The sequence below is a fragment of the Sceloporus occidentalis genome, unplaced genomic scaffold (assembly GCF_023333645.1).
Source record: "Sceloporus occidentalis isolate IW3139 unplaced genomic scaffold, rSceOcc1.0.p SCAF_47, whole genome shotgun sequence".
In the NCBI taxonomy this organism is placed as follows: domain Eukaryota; kingdom Metazoa; phylum Chordata; class Lepidosauria; order Squamata; family Phrynosomatidae; genus Sceloporus; species Sceloporus occidentalis.
Genome location: NW_028317027.1, coordinates 6,594,723 through 6,612,127, shown reverse-complemented (window position 1 = coordinate 6,612,127; position 17,405 = coordinate 6,594,723). Strand labels below are relative to the sequence as shown.

The 17,405-nt window shown below is 40.1% G+C and overlaps 1 protein-coding gene across 1 annotated transcript in view; it reads left to right on the top strand.

Annotated features, from left to right (window-relative positions):
- The window catches only part of LOC149289279 (dystrophin-like), an 874,963-nt gene that overhangs the window by 275,145 nt on the left and 582,413 nt on the right, over positions 1-17,405 (top strand). The window contains 3 exon segments of the mRNA XM_089490922.1: positions 362-469; positions 1,130-1,309; positions 5,237-5,415. Of these exon segments, the coding sequence (XP_089347048.1) occupies positions 362-469; positions 1,130-1,309; positions 5,237-5,415 (467 nt within the window).

The following is a 17,405-nucleotide window of genomic DNA, read 5'->3' as shown; positions in this document are numbered from 1 at the left end:
GTAAGAACAGGCCTCACTGATCCTAGACCCTGCCTTCCCTCTAATGTCTCACCTTTGCTAACCCTACTGAATACCCAAGATGGTAATACTTGAGTTGGTTATGTATCACTTTAGATATTACAAAAGTTAAATGTACACTAATTCCAGAGTGCAGGAAATCAATGTATGAATAAATCTGCTCAAATGCAGCATTCCTAATTAAAATATATTTGTTTGGGAGAAAAAAAACCCGTCAACTGCTAATTTGCTGGATGGGGTAAATTTGGTCTTGCAGTTAATTTATAATTAATATTAATCCCTTCTGCAATTTAACTCTTAGGCATTGAGACCAGCTCCAACTAAAGTTTTAATTGTATTTTAGTGCCTGTTTGATGCCTGGCTTACAGAAAAAGAGCAGATTGTGAGCACTATCCATACCTCGGATTTCAAGGATCAAAATGAAATGCTTTCCAACCTAAGAAAATTAGCGGTATGTGCAATCCTTTTTTGCATCTTTATTCACAATATTACAATTCTACTGTGATAGAAACCTCAAAGCCTAATTTAGCCTTGCAGATTTTTTTTCTAAACCAAATGCATAATGAATAAAACTAATGAAAGTCACCTTATTGCAAATGAAAAGTAATCAAACAAGTCATAGTTTTTTTATTAGTTATCGTCTCATACTATAATGTGCATATGTTATGCACACATGATATATTTCTATGTTGTAAAGCTGAAATCATGCTTACAAGGTGTAAACTATATGTGATATTACTTCAGAATGAAGCCTAGCCTGTTTAGCCTTTTTTGTGTAGGACTAATATATTGATCCAGGAAGCACTCAATAGTTATTTTTATTATTTATAGTGCTCAGCAAAGTAACTTTTTGTTCTTAAACTTATTTTTGTTAACTGTTGAATGAATATGTCTTTGTTTCTGTGTTTCAAATTTTTTGCAAGCTTAAAAAAACCCTCTAATGTAATATTTATTTTTATTGTTCATTTGTTTGTGTTTGTGAGCTATTCCTTATGTTGCCGGTATTTGGTTGGCTAATAAATAAAACAGACAGCATGGTTTTAGCCGCCGCTTGAATAATTAAGGAAAAGGTTTTGGCGTGTTTTCTGACCTGGAAAAGTGTTTTTAACAGATGCTGAAAGGGGAACTAGAAATGAAGAAGACGACAATGGATACACTTTATTCTTTAAATCGGGATCTGATTTCCACTCTGAAGAACAAGATTGTTTCTCAGAAAAATGAGGCGCATTTGGAAAACTTTGCTCGTCGATGGGATAATCTTGTGCAGAGGATGGAGAGCAGCTCAGTGCAGGTTTGTGTATATTCACACATATTTATAAAGTAAAAGTATATTATGTAGCGCTAGATACCATAAGTAGTCCATACAATAAATCATATATTAAAAAGGGCAAACTAATACATGAAATCCCTTTTTACCTATTAATTATTTTTCTACACCCATTTCTTTTGAATCTACCTTTTTTAACATTTTAAGGAAAGTTTGCAAATACAAGTCAGTATATCATTCATATTATATTGTGTTGCCATCCCATTTTGTTTTCTTAAAATAAGCAAAAAAAATGGAACACAACCACTTATTTTCTTTTTTTTTAAATGCAGTCCTTAAATTTCATTAGTCACAGTTCTCGCATCCCACTCCTTTATTTGAATCTGTACTGTGATGCTCTTTGCACTTTCGGAAATATATCCTGATAGATGTGTAGGTGTAGTGAAATGTTGCAGAAAACCTTACCATATCCTGTGGCCTTATGACAATAGGAAACTTACTCCCACATGTTTTCTTTTCTTCTGGAATTAATTCACCAAGCATGGGTGAAAATAAGTAAATAAAGAAAACTCATTATATAACTGTTTATTGAAAATAACCCCAAGTCTCCAAACACATCCAGTCTCGTCACTTTGATCTCTCTCAAGCTGTCTTCCATAGAACATGAGCACAAATTGTTATTTTGTTTTGTGCCATTTGCATCATCTTCATCAAACGTGCTGGATAAGGAATAAAGGAGAACATATACCTGGCAAAAAATCATAGGGTTGCCAGGGAAAACAAGTATTCATGATCTTACGTTTGAGCTAGACTGGAGAATTGGTGGCATAATGGCCGACTATTTTTCCGGCTTGCTAAGAGTATAAAGAAATCTTCCTTTTCAAATAATTTTATCTAAATGTATCACATCCACCAAAATTAAACAAACTATGAATATATTATATATAATATATATCACCAAATATTCTACATAATTGTAGCAAAAAATTAATGTTGACCAAATTGATCAGGTTGTGAATGTATGGAGTAGCCTAAAAATCTTAAAGTGTAAGAACATTTTAGAGGGTAGGGTAAGGGTAGGTTAGGGGTAAGACATAAAACCCCAAGAAACAAGTATGGGTGGGGTAAAAAGATAAAAAAAACTGCATTTGTGAACTGCTGAATAGCTTTTATGTGCCATCAAATAGCAAATGTTTAAGTTTCAAAGCCAATAATGCCACAGAAAAGTCATACTTTTCAATTAAACTCACGTTGGGAATATCTTATGGATTTTGGTTAATAACACCTTTAATTTATTGCCCACTCACAGAATGACATCCTTACTGCTGTTATGACAATGTTATCAATTTAAATTATGGCTGACTTTTTATAGGAATAGTAAAGCAGCTTAAGCATTGAGGGATGTGGTTGATGTAGCTCGCAGTGACAAGTAGATTTGAAATGCCTATTTTATGAAAGCATACAAGAAAAAACCTATGAATATTTCCCGTTCTGCTTGTCTGTAATATCAACCCGCTTAAAATGTTCTCAGACTCCCTGCTGAACACATTGAAGTATAAAATGGTGCTTCATCACTTTATGTATTAAGCTACTCAGCTATTCAGCTGCCTAAAATGTGCCATGTTAATAAAATACATATGGACACTATTAGAATAATAATAAAACCATCCCACCTACCAGAGTAGTGTCCAAATGCCATAGAAGTCTACATACAAAGCATAATTAAATATGCATTTTAATTTTAAAATCATTTACATTGTCATGTGTATTTACCTCTTTTGGGCGATATTTATATTCCTTACTCAAATGGGGGATCACATCTCTGCCAAGGTACTCAATCCTAGTTGTGTAGTAATGCTCTAGAATTAACCTAAAGCATAATGTTGCCCATAACCATATGTCCCTTTTTCACTCTCCCTTTCTCTATTCCCTCCCTCCTCTTCAATCCCTTCTATCTAGCCAGTGTGATATAGAATATTTATATTACTCACTATATAGTAACATAACATGAGTAATTATTGTGGTGGTGAGGGGAGGTTAAGCAAATGCTTAATCTGCTTATGTGGTAGTTCCATCCATAAATGGCCCTACATTAACAGGGACAATTTACTCTCAATGACCGCATGGAAGAATGCTTAATACTTTAATATGCATTTTTCAAAATAAACAATAAAAATAAAAGTACTTACATGAGTACTGCAGCTGCCCTCGTTCTCCGTGGCGTGACAGTTCTTGCCACTGATTGGCTGCTAGCAGGCCAAACACATCTCCTGCATGGAAAATAGCATGGGGACAGGGCGAAATACATATGGGCTGATTCTGCAGAGGACAAGGAAAGATAATAAAGCCGAACAAAGAAGCTCATGTTAGATTATAGATTGCTACAGGCTGATTTAACTGGCATTTTCTGTGCATGGGGACAGTATTATTACAGCATCAGCATCAGCATAACATGTAATGTTATGATTGATATTAATCCTGCAGTACTGATATCAGCTGAGATTTAGGTGGCAGTACAAATATTATTTTAGTTAAAATATTTTTTGGGGAGAAAAAATGATTACTATTTTTGTTCAAACATCATCAGCTTGGAAAAGAATTAGCAGCTTGCCAAAAATCTTCAGTCTGTGCATGGTGTTCCTGGAATGCTACAGTGTATATCCCTACAGATCTCTTTCATGTTTGCTAAAAAAACAAAAAACCTCAGTGTGCTCGATATCATAATTATATATGCAAATGTGTCAAGACTGCAACCTATTTTAAGCAGTGAAAGTCAATTCTGCTTTGTGCAAGAAATAAGGAAACAAATTCAAAATTGATAGAATAATGGGCAGAATATTGGTGGTCCATTTCTTTCCCTATAGATCAAGTGTCTATCTATCTTGTCTCTCTCCCCTTAGATTGAATGTCTATCTATCTATCTATCTATCTATCTATCTATCTATCTATCTATCTATCTATCTTTTTCATTATTATCTAGTGTATGATCCTTGGTAGTTATTACTGTGGGTCTTTGGTTAGGTCATGAGTGAACATTGTTTGGAATCCTTTTTTCAAAACATAATTGGTTGCAACCATTACTCTCCGCCAACTCCTACTTACTTGCTATCCATATAGTTGTTGATCCTAAGAAGAGTGTTCTAGAACTATTCTGCCTCGAGGCAGGTGCAGCCAGTTGCCCAGCATATTTGGCATACAACATGCCCAGTGTTTCTAGCCTGTGAAACCACATAAAAAGCTAGTAAAAAGTTTAAGTCACCCTGTAACTGCTGCCTAATGCCTAATTACTCCACATATCTTGGTGTTATACAATAAATTGCAAGTAGACACAAAACTAGTTTTCTGGCAATGGCCCAAAATCTTCAAATCAGAGTAGCCTTGTCGCTCTTACACCATTTTGAACTTTACTTACTCCTAGGGGAACAGAGGTCCCGTTGATTTTGGAACATAGCCTAAAGCCACTGTGCATGTTAAACTATTGCTTAGCTATAGGACTAGAGATCTGAAGACGTCTATATTACCCCTTTGAACATTCACAAAAAAGTAAATGCTTGTGTCGAAAAACAACATTATGTGTTTTTCCAGTTAAATACATGTCAGGCTATTTTTATATCTATATTATTGATTTCCACAAGGACACTGACACTTTCATCTGTTCACATAAACATATAAATATTCTAAACCTTCTATCAACATAGGACTCTCAATTATATTCTAAAAATTACACTATTTGCAAATATTTTACATTGCGATATTTTTCCTTTCTAGATGTTCTGTTTGTGTTATTTTAGGCAAACACAGAAATGTTTGTATATTCTGTGCTCAGTGTTCAGCAGGTCAGTCTATGATCAGACAAACAGCATCTCCTCATTATTTTCTATTGACACACCAAATCGTCTTGTCTGAAGTCTCTCGAATAATGTGTGACCTATGTTTCAATACTTCTAACAGATTTCACAGGCTGTCACCGCCAGTCAGACATCACTAACACAGAAGACAACTGTAATGGAAACTGTAACTATGGTGACCACCAGGGAACAAATTCTCGTTAAGCATGCTAAGGATGAACTCCCACCTCCTCCACCCCAGAAGAAGAGACAGGTCCTTGTGGAATCAGAACTGAGAAAGAGGTGAGAAACATACTGAAGAATTATTTTTTTCTACAGTCTAGAGGAGGTTCTGAAAATTTATTATTGTTGCAGTAAACTTAGTGTGAATGCTCGCAGGTTGCGGAATATTTTTTCTTTATTATAGCGGATGACATTTTTGCATTTTCAAAAATAATCTTAAATAGTTTATATATACAGATTTTCTTAAAAAAAAAAAAAAAAAAGTATGTTAACTATGCAGTGATGCAGCAGGTGGCATACAGAAGGAAATGTAGATTATGTAAAATACTGAAATGATCATATTGCCCAGATGTTCCTGCTGTTCTCCAGATCAGTTATGGGAAATCTTATATGCTTTATCATTATTGAATAGCATCATCATATAAACCAGTTAAGACAGCAGTGCTGACATGGCATAATTGCAGTGGTATGGCCTTGCACGTTTAACTTAGAACATAAGTTATTGACTATTTTTAGTTTTAATTATAGAAGATCAAGTTTTAATTTTAAAATTTAAAAACTTTAGTTTACCTTTTTGTTTGAAAAAGAAGGGTTCGATCAATCAGCTAACGAAAAGGCAAGCAAAATACAGTTATAAGTGCTTTTTCTCCTGTCAACTCGTCAAGCTCATCACGAAAAAGTTTATACCGCTTATACTGCTAGCAAATGGAGCTCATTTTAGTGCACAGCCTCCGGCATCTATCTAAGCCACATAAATTTTGATACCTATGTGAATTAAAGCAGTTCATTTGTTGGTAAGCCACATAAACATTAATAAACAGGTAAAGGTTAAAGCAAAATAAGCATAGAATAGACTGCAGTCCCTATAACTAGACTAAAAATCTTTAATTATAATGGAATTAAAGAAAGGCTAGATAATTCTTCTACGATTGCAGCAAAACAATGGAGACAACAGAAATTACATGGCCTGCTGAAAGATATTGTAAATAAAGGGACAATTTATGGAGTTATATTAGATTGAGTATTAATTTGTGTCACCAGATTCAAAAATTTTGAATAAAATTCTACTCTGGCTATACTCAAAGGTAACAGTATAAAGATACACAAAAAAACAATTTGTGACATACATTTGGACATCGCTGCCTAGAATCGTAGAATCCTTAAACTTTTTTGGATTCTATGCAGAATTTTTTAGATCCCTATACTGGCACTTTTTCCATTCAGAAACAAAATTTGCTGTCACTCATCCACATTCACTCGCTTATATTCTCACTCAATCTCCCTTACTCTCTCGATGTCTCCCTACCGTCTTCTTTTCCACAGTTTCACTTCCTATCTTGCCTATTCTTGTTCTTCACTTTGTCCCAGCTATCCACTGCATTATCCAGGCCTCTGCACACACCCTCTCCTTAATTAGAAGGAGAAGGCTGTCCCCATGGAGTGCGCCATGGCTCCTCCCTATTGTAGAAGTACTCCAAGAGGCCAGAATAATGCAGAGAAGTGTTTCTGTTCCTCTCTTACTCCTCGAATCAGTCGCAAAAGGGCAGAAACAGAGAAAAAAGTTAGGGAGATATTGAGAGAGAGAGTGTTTGGGAGTGTAAGAGTGTGTGAGAGAGAGTGGTAGAACATCAGTAAGAGTGAATGTGAAAAAAATCAATGAAATACAACCAAAACTTCGGAGCTCGCTGCTTCTTGTTTTTTGTTTCCTTGGGGGTCTTTCATCCTTTTTGGTCATTTGTATGAATTAACAAAATTGACACATTTTGGTAAAATTCAAATTGGTATAAATCTGAATGAAGAAGTCTAATGTGTGTATGTGTGTTTACTGTATATATACACACACACCCTACCATTCAAAGTTTGGGGTCACTTAGATGTTTTCATGAAAAAACAAGGAAATTTCTAGCGGTGTAACATAATTGCAAAATGTTTTTCTAGTGATCAATTAGCCTTTTAAAGTTGGATTAACACAACATGCCATTGGAACACAGGAGTGATGGTTGATAAAGATCCTCTGTATATCTATGAAGATATTCCAATAAAAATTAGACATTTTCAACTACAATAGTCATTTACAACATTATCAATGTCTACGCTGTATTTCTGATCCATTTCATCAAAATCAAGGAAATATCTAAGTGACCCCAAACTTTTGAATGGTAGGTATATACCCTATCCTTAGACACCAGTCCCTTTTTTGTTTATTTGTGCTGGTTAAGGAAACTCCTGACCTCCCGAGTATTCATTTTTGGACTCTATGTCCTGATTGACATCTGCAGATGCTTGTTATCCTGTCTCTTGTATTTAGCTGGTCTTGCTTTGACTGCCACATGGCACACTACCTATGCTAACTATGTCAGGGAGCTTTTTTAATGGATTTGAACTGAAGCCATTTTATTATAAAGCTTAGAAATATTAAGCATTCTATGTAAGATTTCTTTTTTTGTTTACTTGTAAAAGAATTCTGCAAAACAAAATCTTACATAGAGTTTCTGACCTCAAGCACGCGTTGGATTGTGAATCCGTACATGCTTCAGAATGACATTTGTGCAAACCACAGACCTGGATTTGACAAGCTGTTGTAACACGCGAGCATGTTGCTGGGTTTACAAAAAAATAATGTAGCAGATTAATACTTTTTGACAAGAGCGTACTGCATGATCGCAACATAATGCCAGCTTAAAATAGTGGGTTGAGTGTAGAAAGGCAGATACATTTTATGATTCAGAGCTGAAATATACTACATCATGAAGTATTGGTAAGCAAGCAGTCAGAAAGAATATTATGTTATGCTGTGGATTTTTTACGTAATTTGCACATAAATGATAGCATTCTTGTGGCTATAATGTGGCCTCATTGGCCTATTACTAACCCCCCCCACACACACTGGCCTACATAATTTACATGTACACACTTACACTAACACATATACCCATGCATACATATACATTCACTAAGATACACTTACGCAGTCAAGCTAACACACACTGCCTCTCACATGGACGGTAATGCCAACACACACACTCTCTCTAACACACACATACACATTCATGCTAACACACAAAAAACATACACATACACATTCATTCTCACACACACATACAAATTCATGTTCACACACATACACGCTCATGCTCACTCACACTAACATATACATATGCATGCTATCAGGCAAACAAACATACACATCCGTGCTCACACACTTACACATAAGCATTCATGTTCTCTCTCACACACACACACAATTGCCCCCTCCCCCCATGCAAGCTTCCTCACTTAACAATAAATTATGGAGGCAGGTATCTATAGCAACAAGAGCTGTGATTGCCCTGTATAATGTACAATTGTAGGAGACTAAAGAATTCTCACAAACTACACATTATGCAGGGCCAGTTAAGCTCTTCATAACATAGAATTTGATGGCAGATAAGAACCTTTCAGTCCATCTGGTCTGCCCATTGCTCAGACCCATACATCTGTATTGCATAAAATATTGTTCGGATCCGACCGAAGACATGTGTTCCTGTCTGAATGTGACATTTCGCCCATGCGCACCTGCCATTTTTGTTACTGTAGCGGGCATTACAATGAATGGCGATTTGTGCTTATTCTCTTAATACATGGATTTAAAAGTAATGTGCAAAATGGCAGCACCAATAAACAAATGGCCTGCGCTATTTATTGTAATGCGCATGTATATAGTGTATATATAATGTAAATCACTGTTTTCAGAGAGATAGTAGTCCGGAGCACTAGGACTGCCATATGAGAAACCCCATGTTCATAATGTGAAACACTCACTACTAGCTTAATCTCAAAGTATTTTTTATTTTTTATTTTTTTCCTTTGTTGCCAAGTTAAGGTACTCGTCCTACCTAGTTTCTATTTTTTTGCTTTTGTGGCGTTGAAGAGAAGAAAAAGCGATATAGCCATATTAGCCCAAAATTCTTTAGTTTATTCCATCTGAAGAGACCTCTCAGATCCCAAAAGCTGATGCAGCTTCACATCATTTTCTATATTGGCCAAATGAAAGGCATCAACTAGAACTAGAACTACGACAGGACATTAATAGTAGATCACGAGTTTTTCACCAACCAACATGTTTAATATCCATATATTATATATATCAGTATATCTCCACTACCAAGGCATTAGTCCGTGCCCTGGTATTGTGAGAAACTACCATCACAAAGAGATATTACACAGTGAATGGCCCTTTAAAGTGTAGCAGTAGCCTTTAACAATGAGCTGCTCTCAATATTTAAGTGAAGTCAGTGGCCCATTCTATATCACCTTTGACATAACACAGTGTCAGCTGCCTTTTTAAAGCAACTTTGTCAGTAACTGACACCATCCCCTACTAATCTTGTCATTATGTAATCTTAATGGAATAACCCTTTAGTGTGACCCACATCTAATTTCCACTGATGACTGCCGAAGATAAAATACTGTCTCCTAATGTTATAGCAAATACCTGGAGGGCATTTGATTCTCAGATCTAAATCAGCTATTCTAATAAAGAAATTACCTACTATTTATGGATTGCTTTTTTTCCTCTATAACTGTAGTAGATCCATTAGGAAATAAACGCTTCCCCTTTTAACACCTTTTCATAAGTGCCATGGGCAAATGTACAAAGCAATCCATGTCGTTAGGACACAATTAATAGATTTTTGTGTTTAATATTCATTTGTTAAATTAAAATGGTTGAATTAGCAACAAACACAGAGTTTTCCTAGTGGATGACAAAGTAAAACAAAAACAAACATATAAAAAATGTTATTACCGGTACTATTGATCCTTTTCCTGTTTCAATGGCAACAGTAACTGAATTAAAACCACAATAAAAAAAGGGAAACTAATATGTTTTTCTGGAAAATGAAATATTGATAAAAAGCAAACTTTTTGGAAAGCCAAGGAGTGATGAAAAACCTCCTTACGAGCAGATATTAATTCTAGCATTAAAGTTTACCAATGTCAAATAGTTGTCCAAAATGTTACTAATCTCTGAATAAATAATTTTTGTGCATTTGAGTATATTTGTTCAATTTCTTTGCTTAAGGGTGAGATTTTAGCTATGATACAAGTTAAGCTAAGCTTGATGTTCTTACTCTAGAAAAGAGGTGCCTGAAGTATGACCTCCTCACATTGTATGAATACATCTAAGGTCTCTAGGGGGACCTTGCAAGAGAAGTCTTCATCTCATGGACAGTACAAAAAGCAAGAGATCGCTTACGGTCAGGGGCGTACCTACAGTATTTGGCACCCGGGGCGGATCCTGTAAGTGGCACCCCCCCCACCAAATGTAAAGACATCTACAAAATTATGTTAAGAATATTTATTGCACCAATTTGTAAACTGTATGTCAACTGTAAACAACAAGAAATCTGAAAAAATAAATTAATAACTTATAAGTAAAATAAATACGTTTAAATAACATTTACTGAACATATAATAGTGCTTTCTTTAATAACCCTCCAAAAAAAACAGCGTCCACATTGCCCACATAGAACCTGACCAGCACCTAATTACACACACATAGGACGTGCCATCTTTGCCCCCAAACAGCCCAGCATGAGTCAGCATTGTTCCCAAACAGCCGAGTGTACGCCATCTTTGTCCCATGAACACGCTACCTGTGCCATCTTTGTCCCATAAACACCCTGCCTGTGCCATTTTTGTCCCATAAACACCCTGCTTATACCATCTTTGCCTTTTTGACAAATCAACTATACACCTATGATTAACACAAACACTTTTACAGTCACTCACTAATTCACTTTCATTCCCACAATCATTTATTCTTTCACACAAATTATTTACACATATTTATTGATGCATTCTCACAAATTCATTAATTCTCTCACTCATTCACACAATTCATCCACACATTAATCCATTCATTTTCGCTCTCTCATTCTGACTCTTTATTTCAATATTCTTGCTACCCTCCTTTCTCCCTATCTACCCATTATCACCCCTTCTGTCCTATCTATCCCTTCTCACTCCCTTCTCCCTATCTACCCCCTATCCCCCCGTCTCACTCCCTTCTCCCTATCTACCCCCTCCTAACTATCTACCCTCTGCCCCCTTTGAAGTTCACTTACCTTTCAGGAGTCCTGCAGTGGGGGTGCAAGGCCTCTGTCTCCCAGCTCTGCCACTGTATGGAACAGTATAGAGTGTTGGGAGTTATGATGTACTTTAGAGCATAATTATAATGAAAAAGACATTGGAAATGGTACAGCATAACACCCATCACTCTCACACATTTACCAATCCACACTTACCAATCCACATTTACCGATCCACAGATTCCACACATATACCAATCCACACATATACCAATCCACAGATTCCACACATACCAATCCACACATACCAATCCACAGATTCCACACATATACCAATCCACACATATACCAATCCACAGATTCCACACATACCAATCCACAGATTCCACACATATACGAATCCACAGATTCCACACATATACCAATCCACACATACCAATCCACACATATACCAATCCACACATATACCAATCCACACATATACCAATCCACACATATCCAAATCCACAGATTCCACACATAACAATCCACAGATTCCACACATACCAATCCACAGATTCCACACATACCAATCCACAGATTCCACACATACCAATCCACTCTCACTGTCACTCAGTCTTACTGAATGATTTCCTACCTTCTTTTCTACCTCTTTTCTTCTTACAGCAGTCTTTTCTTCTTACAGCAGTCTTCCTCTTCGTTCCTCTTCTTCTGTCTTCTTCCGGGTCAGAGGGCACTGTGGGCGCGGCTTCAGTGCCGCCGGGATCTGACAACAAACCCCGGCGCACAGCAGCAGTTGCCGCGCGGATCGCAAGGGACCGCTCTCTTGCCAGCCTGCTCCTCCAGCGGCGGACATTACTGTCCGTCTCTGGAGGGGTGCCGGGTGCCGCTCATCAGGGGGGTGCCAACTTGCCTCCGATACTGCTCCCTTGCGATCCGCGCGGCAACTGCTGCTGTGCGCCGGGGACCGCCCCCCCCGCCCCCCGCTAGGTACGCTACTGCTTACGGTATATAGATTAGAGGGAGGACAGTTCTGTCTTAAACAAAGAAGGACATACTTAACAGTAAGGGACCATAAAGCTGTATTATGACTGGCAAGGGTGGTGACCACAAGTACCGTAGAGGCATTTAGAAATACACAATTAGAAAGTTGTGACTCAACAACTTTTAAATTGCATACTCCTAAATGCCTCTAAGGTACTTGTGGTCACCACCCTTGCCAGTCATGTGATATTTTTCCCTTACTTAATCTGAATTAATAGCGTTAGGGACACCTTATAAAGTTTAAACTTGAAAGACACGGTGTAGATTATTACTTTGAATTATTATGGTTTATTACCTATCAATATTAAATCAGTAAAAATTAATACATCATTTTCATTGCCAACAGAAGATTAACGGATTTACAAAAATATTTAAAAACACCGAAACAATGTGCAGGCAAGAGCAGTGTTTATAATTGTTATAACAACAGTCTAAATGTTAAGCTCACGTGTGGGAATTGAGCTATGATTTAGTAAAGTAGCTTTTTATCTATTAAAATGTGTTGGGTTTTTTTCTCGGTGGGCTTACATTTGTACAGTCTGTTAATCTTACGTTCTGATGCTGAGCAGAGAACAGACACAATTCAAATAGAGCTTAGCATTTGAGGTGCTAGTGCGAAAGATTATTTTTCTCTTTGGTGCCAAAAGAATAATTCTGTTTATTTTCCTATAAAACACACAAATTTGTATTACAATGGAAAATGTATTGATGTTTCTTCTTGCCAAGATGTGATTGTTGGAAAAGGGTAGTATATCGCTCATGCTCAGGGGAGGGCTGGCAGCCTAAGGCCTGGGGGGCAAGTCTAGTCAAGTGGCCCATTGCGCCACCAAAGCGGCTGCGAGCGACATTGAAAGTGGCCGCCGTGCGGCAGTCACTCCACCGGCGCCTAATGACATTAAAGCGGCCGGCATGCACGCACCGCGCCGCCCAATAGCCGTGCCTCAGCTCTTCATCCCACCCCTTTTAAGACGTGGGACGAAGAGTTGAGGCACAGCCATTGGGTCTGACTGCCGCACAAGGCAAGGGCGTACCGAGAGTATTTGGCACCTGTGGCAAATCCTGTATGTGGCACCCCGCACACACACACACACTTTAAAACTGCATAGTTTCTATGGTTAGGCAAACATTGACGGTGGTACAGCATAACTGTTATCATTATATACTTAGGGATTACGCTGTACCACCGTCAATGTGTGCCTATACTTTGAGCCAGACACTGACAATACTGCAGTACAACCCCTATCACTATAAACCAAGCCAAACATTGATGTGGTGTAGGCCTAAGACGTCAGTGACTGGGTTAGTACATAGTAGGGATGCACCGAAATAAAAATTCTGGACCGAAACTGAAAATTCAGCATTCATTTGGCCAAAATCGAAAAAAAAAAACAACTTTTAAAATACTTTATTAAAAGTAACATACCAAAATTAGACGAAAAAAAATCAATAACAATATTAATATATATATATACATATATATACATATATATAATTAACAGCAATCACAATCCTATCATGCCCAGGTTCTAGCATGTACTGGCTGACTTAGCATGATAGGCGTGTGATTGCTGTTTGCAATCATATATATCTATTAATACTGTTATTGAAATTTTCTGTCCAATTTTGGTATGTAATAAAAGTGTTGTTAACGCACCACAGTTGGACAAAAAAATTGAAAACAGCAATCACACTCCTATCATTCCTAGACAGCCTCCCTTTGCCATGCTATCCCCCCACACTTCCATGCAATCTGAAACTCTCATTCACAAACATTCATCATAAACTACAGCATAACACCCATCGCTCTCACACACTTACTAATATTTTCCTACCTTTCCTCTGGCACTGTCACTTTTCCTCCTCCTCTTCATTCTTCCTCTTCATTCTTCCTCTTCTGTGTCCCGTCCTACCGGTGCAGAGAGCGCGGAAGACGGTGGGCGTGGCTTCAGTGTTGTGCGCATCAAGTCCCGACGCACAGCCACAGTTGCCGCGCGCATTGTTTTTGGAGGCCCGTCCCGGCACGGAGGCCAGTCCCGGTGGCAGCCGCTTAGTTTTTAACTTTGCGGCTGCCATGAATGTTCGTCTGCCGGCCGCCTGGCCAGCCCACCGGCCCAGATTCAGGGCGGCCTGGGGGGCAATTGCCCCCCGGCCCAGCCCGCCCCTGCTCATGCTTATGATAACATACGACTGTCTGTACCTGCCCGGCGTACGGTACGTGCCATTCAAGGTCCGGGACTTACCTCCCGTGGCAGACCGCGTCTGCTCGTGACAGGCTCCCGGTCCCTGTCGCCGGCTCGGGCAGTCTGTTCTTCACTCCCCGCGTCCACGCGGGGAGCTGGGGAACACGCCGGCGACGCGGCTCTGGTCCCCACGGAGGGGGCGGCGCTCCAGCACGCCGCTCTAAGTTCCTCTCCTCCTGCTAACAGTATGCAGGGGGGAGGGGGAGGAGTGGAGAGAGAGGCTTCCCCTGGAGGGGCGGCACCTCTGGTGCCGTCTCACAGGAGAGAGATGGTTGGGGGCGGAACCGAGGGCGGAGATCCAGACGTGACGTCAGACGCCACGTCTGGGATCTCAATAAAACCCTCAAGCTCCCTTATGTCGGCGCTCAGATATTCTGAGACGCTCTGTGCCCTACACAGCGTCTCCTGTACTGTGCTCCTTTACCCATTTGTCTCCTGATTTGATCTGTTACCTGACCCTTGCCTGTGACCCGTTTATGCTACCTTGCCGCCTGGACCTGACCCTTGCCTGTGACCTGTTTACGCTACTTCGCCGCCTGGACCTGACCCTTGCCTGTGACCTGTTTTCGCTACTTTGCTGCCTGGACCTGGCCCTGGCCTGTTACCTGTCTATGCTATTTTGAGTACTGCCTCTACCTGAGTTTTCTACTGCGTCCTATCTCTACTACTCTGGACTATTCCGGTTACCTCCAGTAGTCCTGCATTCTGGGCTCCTTCTACCCTGCTAACACAGACACTTGCTGGTGTCTGAGATAATATCTGAGCCATACATGGAGTCCGCGGGGCTAGCTGAGGCCATGACGTCTATGTCTCACCAGATAACCTCCCTTAACCGCTCTGTGGGGGAACTTCAAGCGGAGGTAGCTGATCTCCGGTCTCAGCTACAGGAATTTCGATCCGGATGCCTAGCTCCTGGAGGGGTTTTGGACCCGGAACCTCAGATAGCTATGCCTGATAAATTTTCCGGAGACAGGTCCCAATTCCGGACTTTTCTTACAGCTTGCCAGGTGATGTTTACACTGAAACCCCGCACCTTTGCCTCAGACCGAGCGAGGGTACACACAGTACTTTCATTACTAGCAGGCGAACCACAGCAGTGGGCCCATCACCTCCTCCGCACTAATGACTCGGTCACTGACTCCTGGTCCACATTCCAGTCAGCTTTAATCAAGGTCTATGATGATCCACTAAGAGCAGCTACTGCCCAGAAAACACTGCGCCACCTCAGGCAAGGTAGGCGACCAGTGGAAGAGTATGTTACCGACTTCCGTCAAGCTGCGGTTGAATCTATGTGGAATGAGGCAGCCCTCCTTGATCAATTCCGTTTAGGTCTTTCGGACCCTTTGAAAGATGAACTGGCACGCGTTGGGATACCTACCTCCCTGGAGGTACTTATAGACTTGGTGATTCAGATTGATCGCCGATTACGTGAACGTAGACAGGAGCGTACCTTGGAATCCAGCCCTCCGAGGCGTCGGCTCTATCAGGCTCCTGCTCCAGCTCCAGCCCCTACTCCTGCGGTTGTCCGATCTCCTCAGATCTTTTCTCCCTCCATGGAGGAACCAATGCAGATAGGCCTCTTTCGGGGACCACTTTCAGCCGTGGAGCATTCCAGAAGAAGGACATTGAATCTCTGCCTTTACTGCGGCAAGGCTGGCCATATGCTCCGCGAGTGCCCTGTAAGACCCTCTAAGTTGGGAGGTAAGCTGTTTACGATGCATTCCACAGAAAGACCCACCGTGTTTCGTTCTGCTCCTCACTTATCCGTCTCTCTCATTCTACAGTGGACTGAGGGTTCCGTCACCACGTCGGCCATGGTGGACTCCGGTGCCAGCGGGAACTTCATGGATTCAGCATTTGCTTCCGTGCATCGTATACCTCGTCTCACCAAGTCCAAAGCTCTGCATATTCACCTGGTCGATGGTAATCCTCTAGCCTCTGGTCCTGTTACTCAAGAGACCACTCACCTTACTCTTTGCCTGGGAACCCGTCATCATGAACTTCTTCAATTTGATTTAGTCCAGTCCCCCTTGTTTCCTGTTATCCTCGGTTTACCTTGGTTAAGACGGCATAACCCCTGTATAAATTGGGAGAAGGGAACACTCTCCTTCTCCTCCATCCATTGCAGAACTACTTGTTTATGTCAACGCACTCCTCCACATGGACAGTTGCTTTCTCTGGAGTCACAACCTGTCAACAAGATAACGCCGGGTATCCCTTCCAACTACTATACCTTTGCCGATGTTTTTGAAAAGAAGGGTGCAGACAAACTCCCGCCTCATCGCAGTTATGACTGTCCTATTGACTTGCTTCCTGGTGCTCCCATTCCGTACGGACGTATTTATCCTCTCTCGGGTCCTGAACTCAAGAGTTTAAAAGACTACATTGATGATGCTCTTAATAAAGGGTTTATAAGACCTTCTACTTCTCCGGCCGGTGCAGGCATGTTCTTCGTGGGAAAGAAAGATGGGGGACTGCGTCCTTGTATAGACTATCGTGCTCTTAATGACATTACAATTAAAAACCGTTATCCGTTGCCCTTGATACCCGAACTTTTAGATCGTCTTAGCTCAGCCCATATTTATACCAAGCTTGATCTACGTGGGGCATACAATTTGGTACGAATAAGAAAAGGAGACGAGTGGAAGACGGCCTTTCGGACACGGTACGGACATTTTGAGTACACTGTGATGCC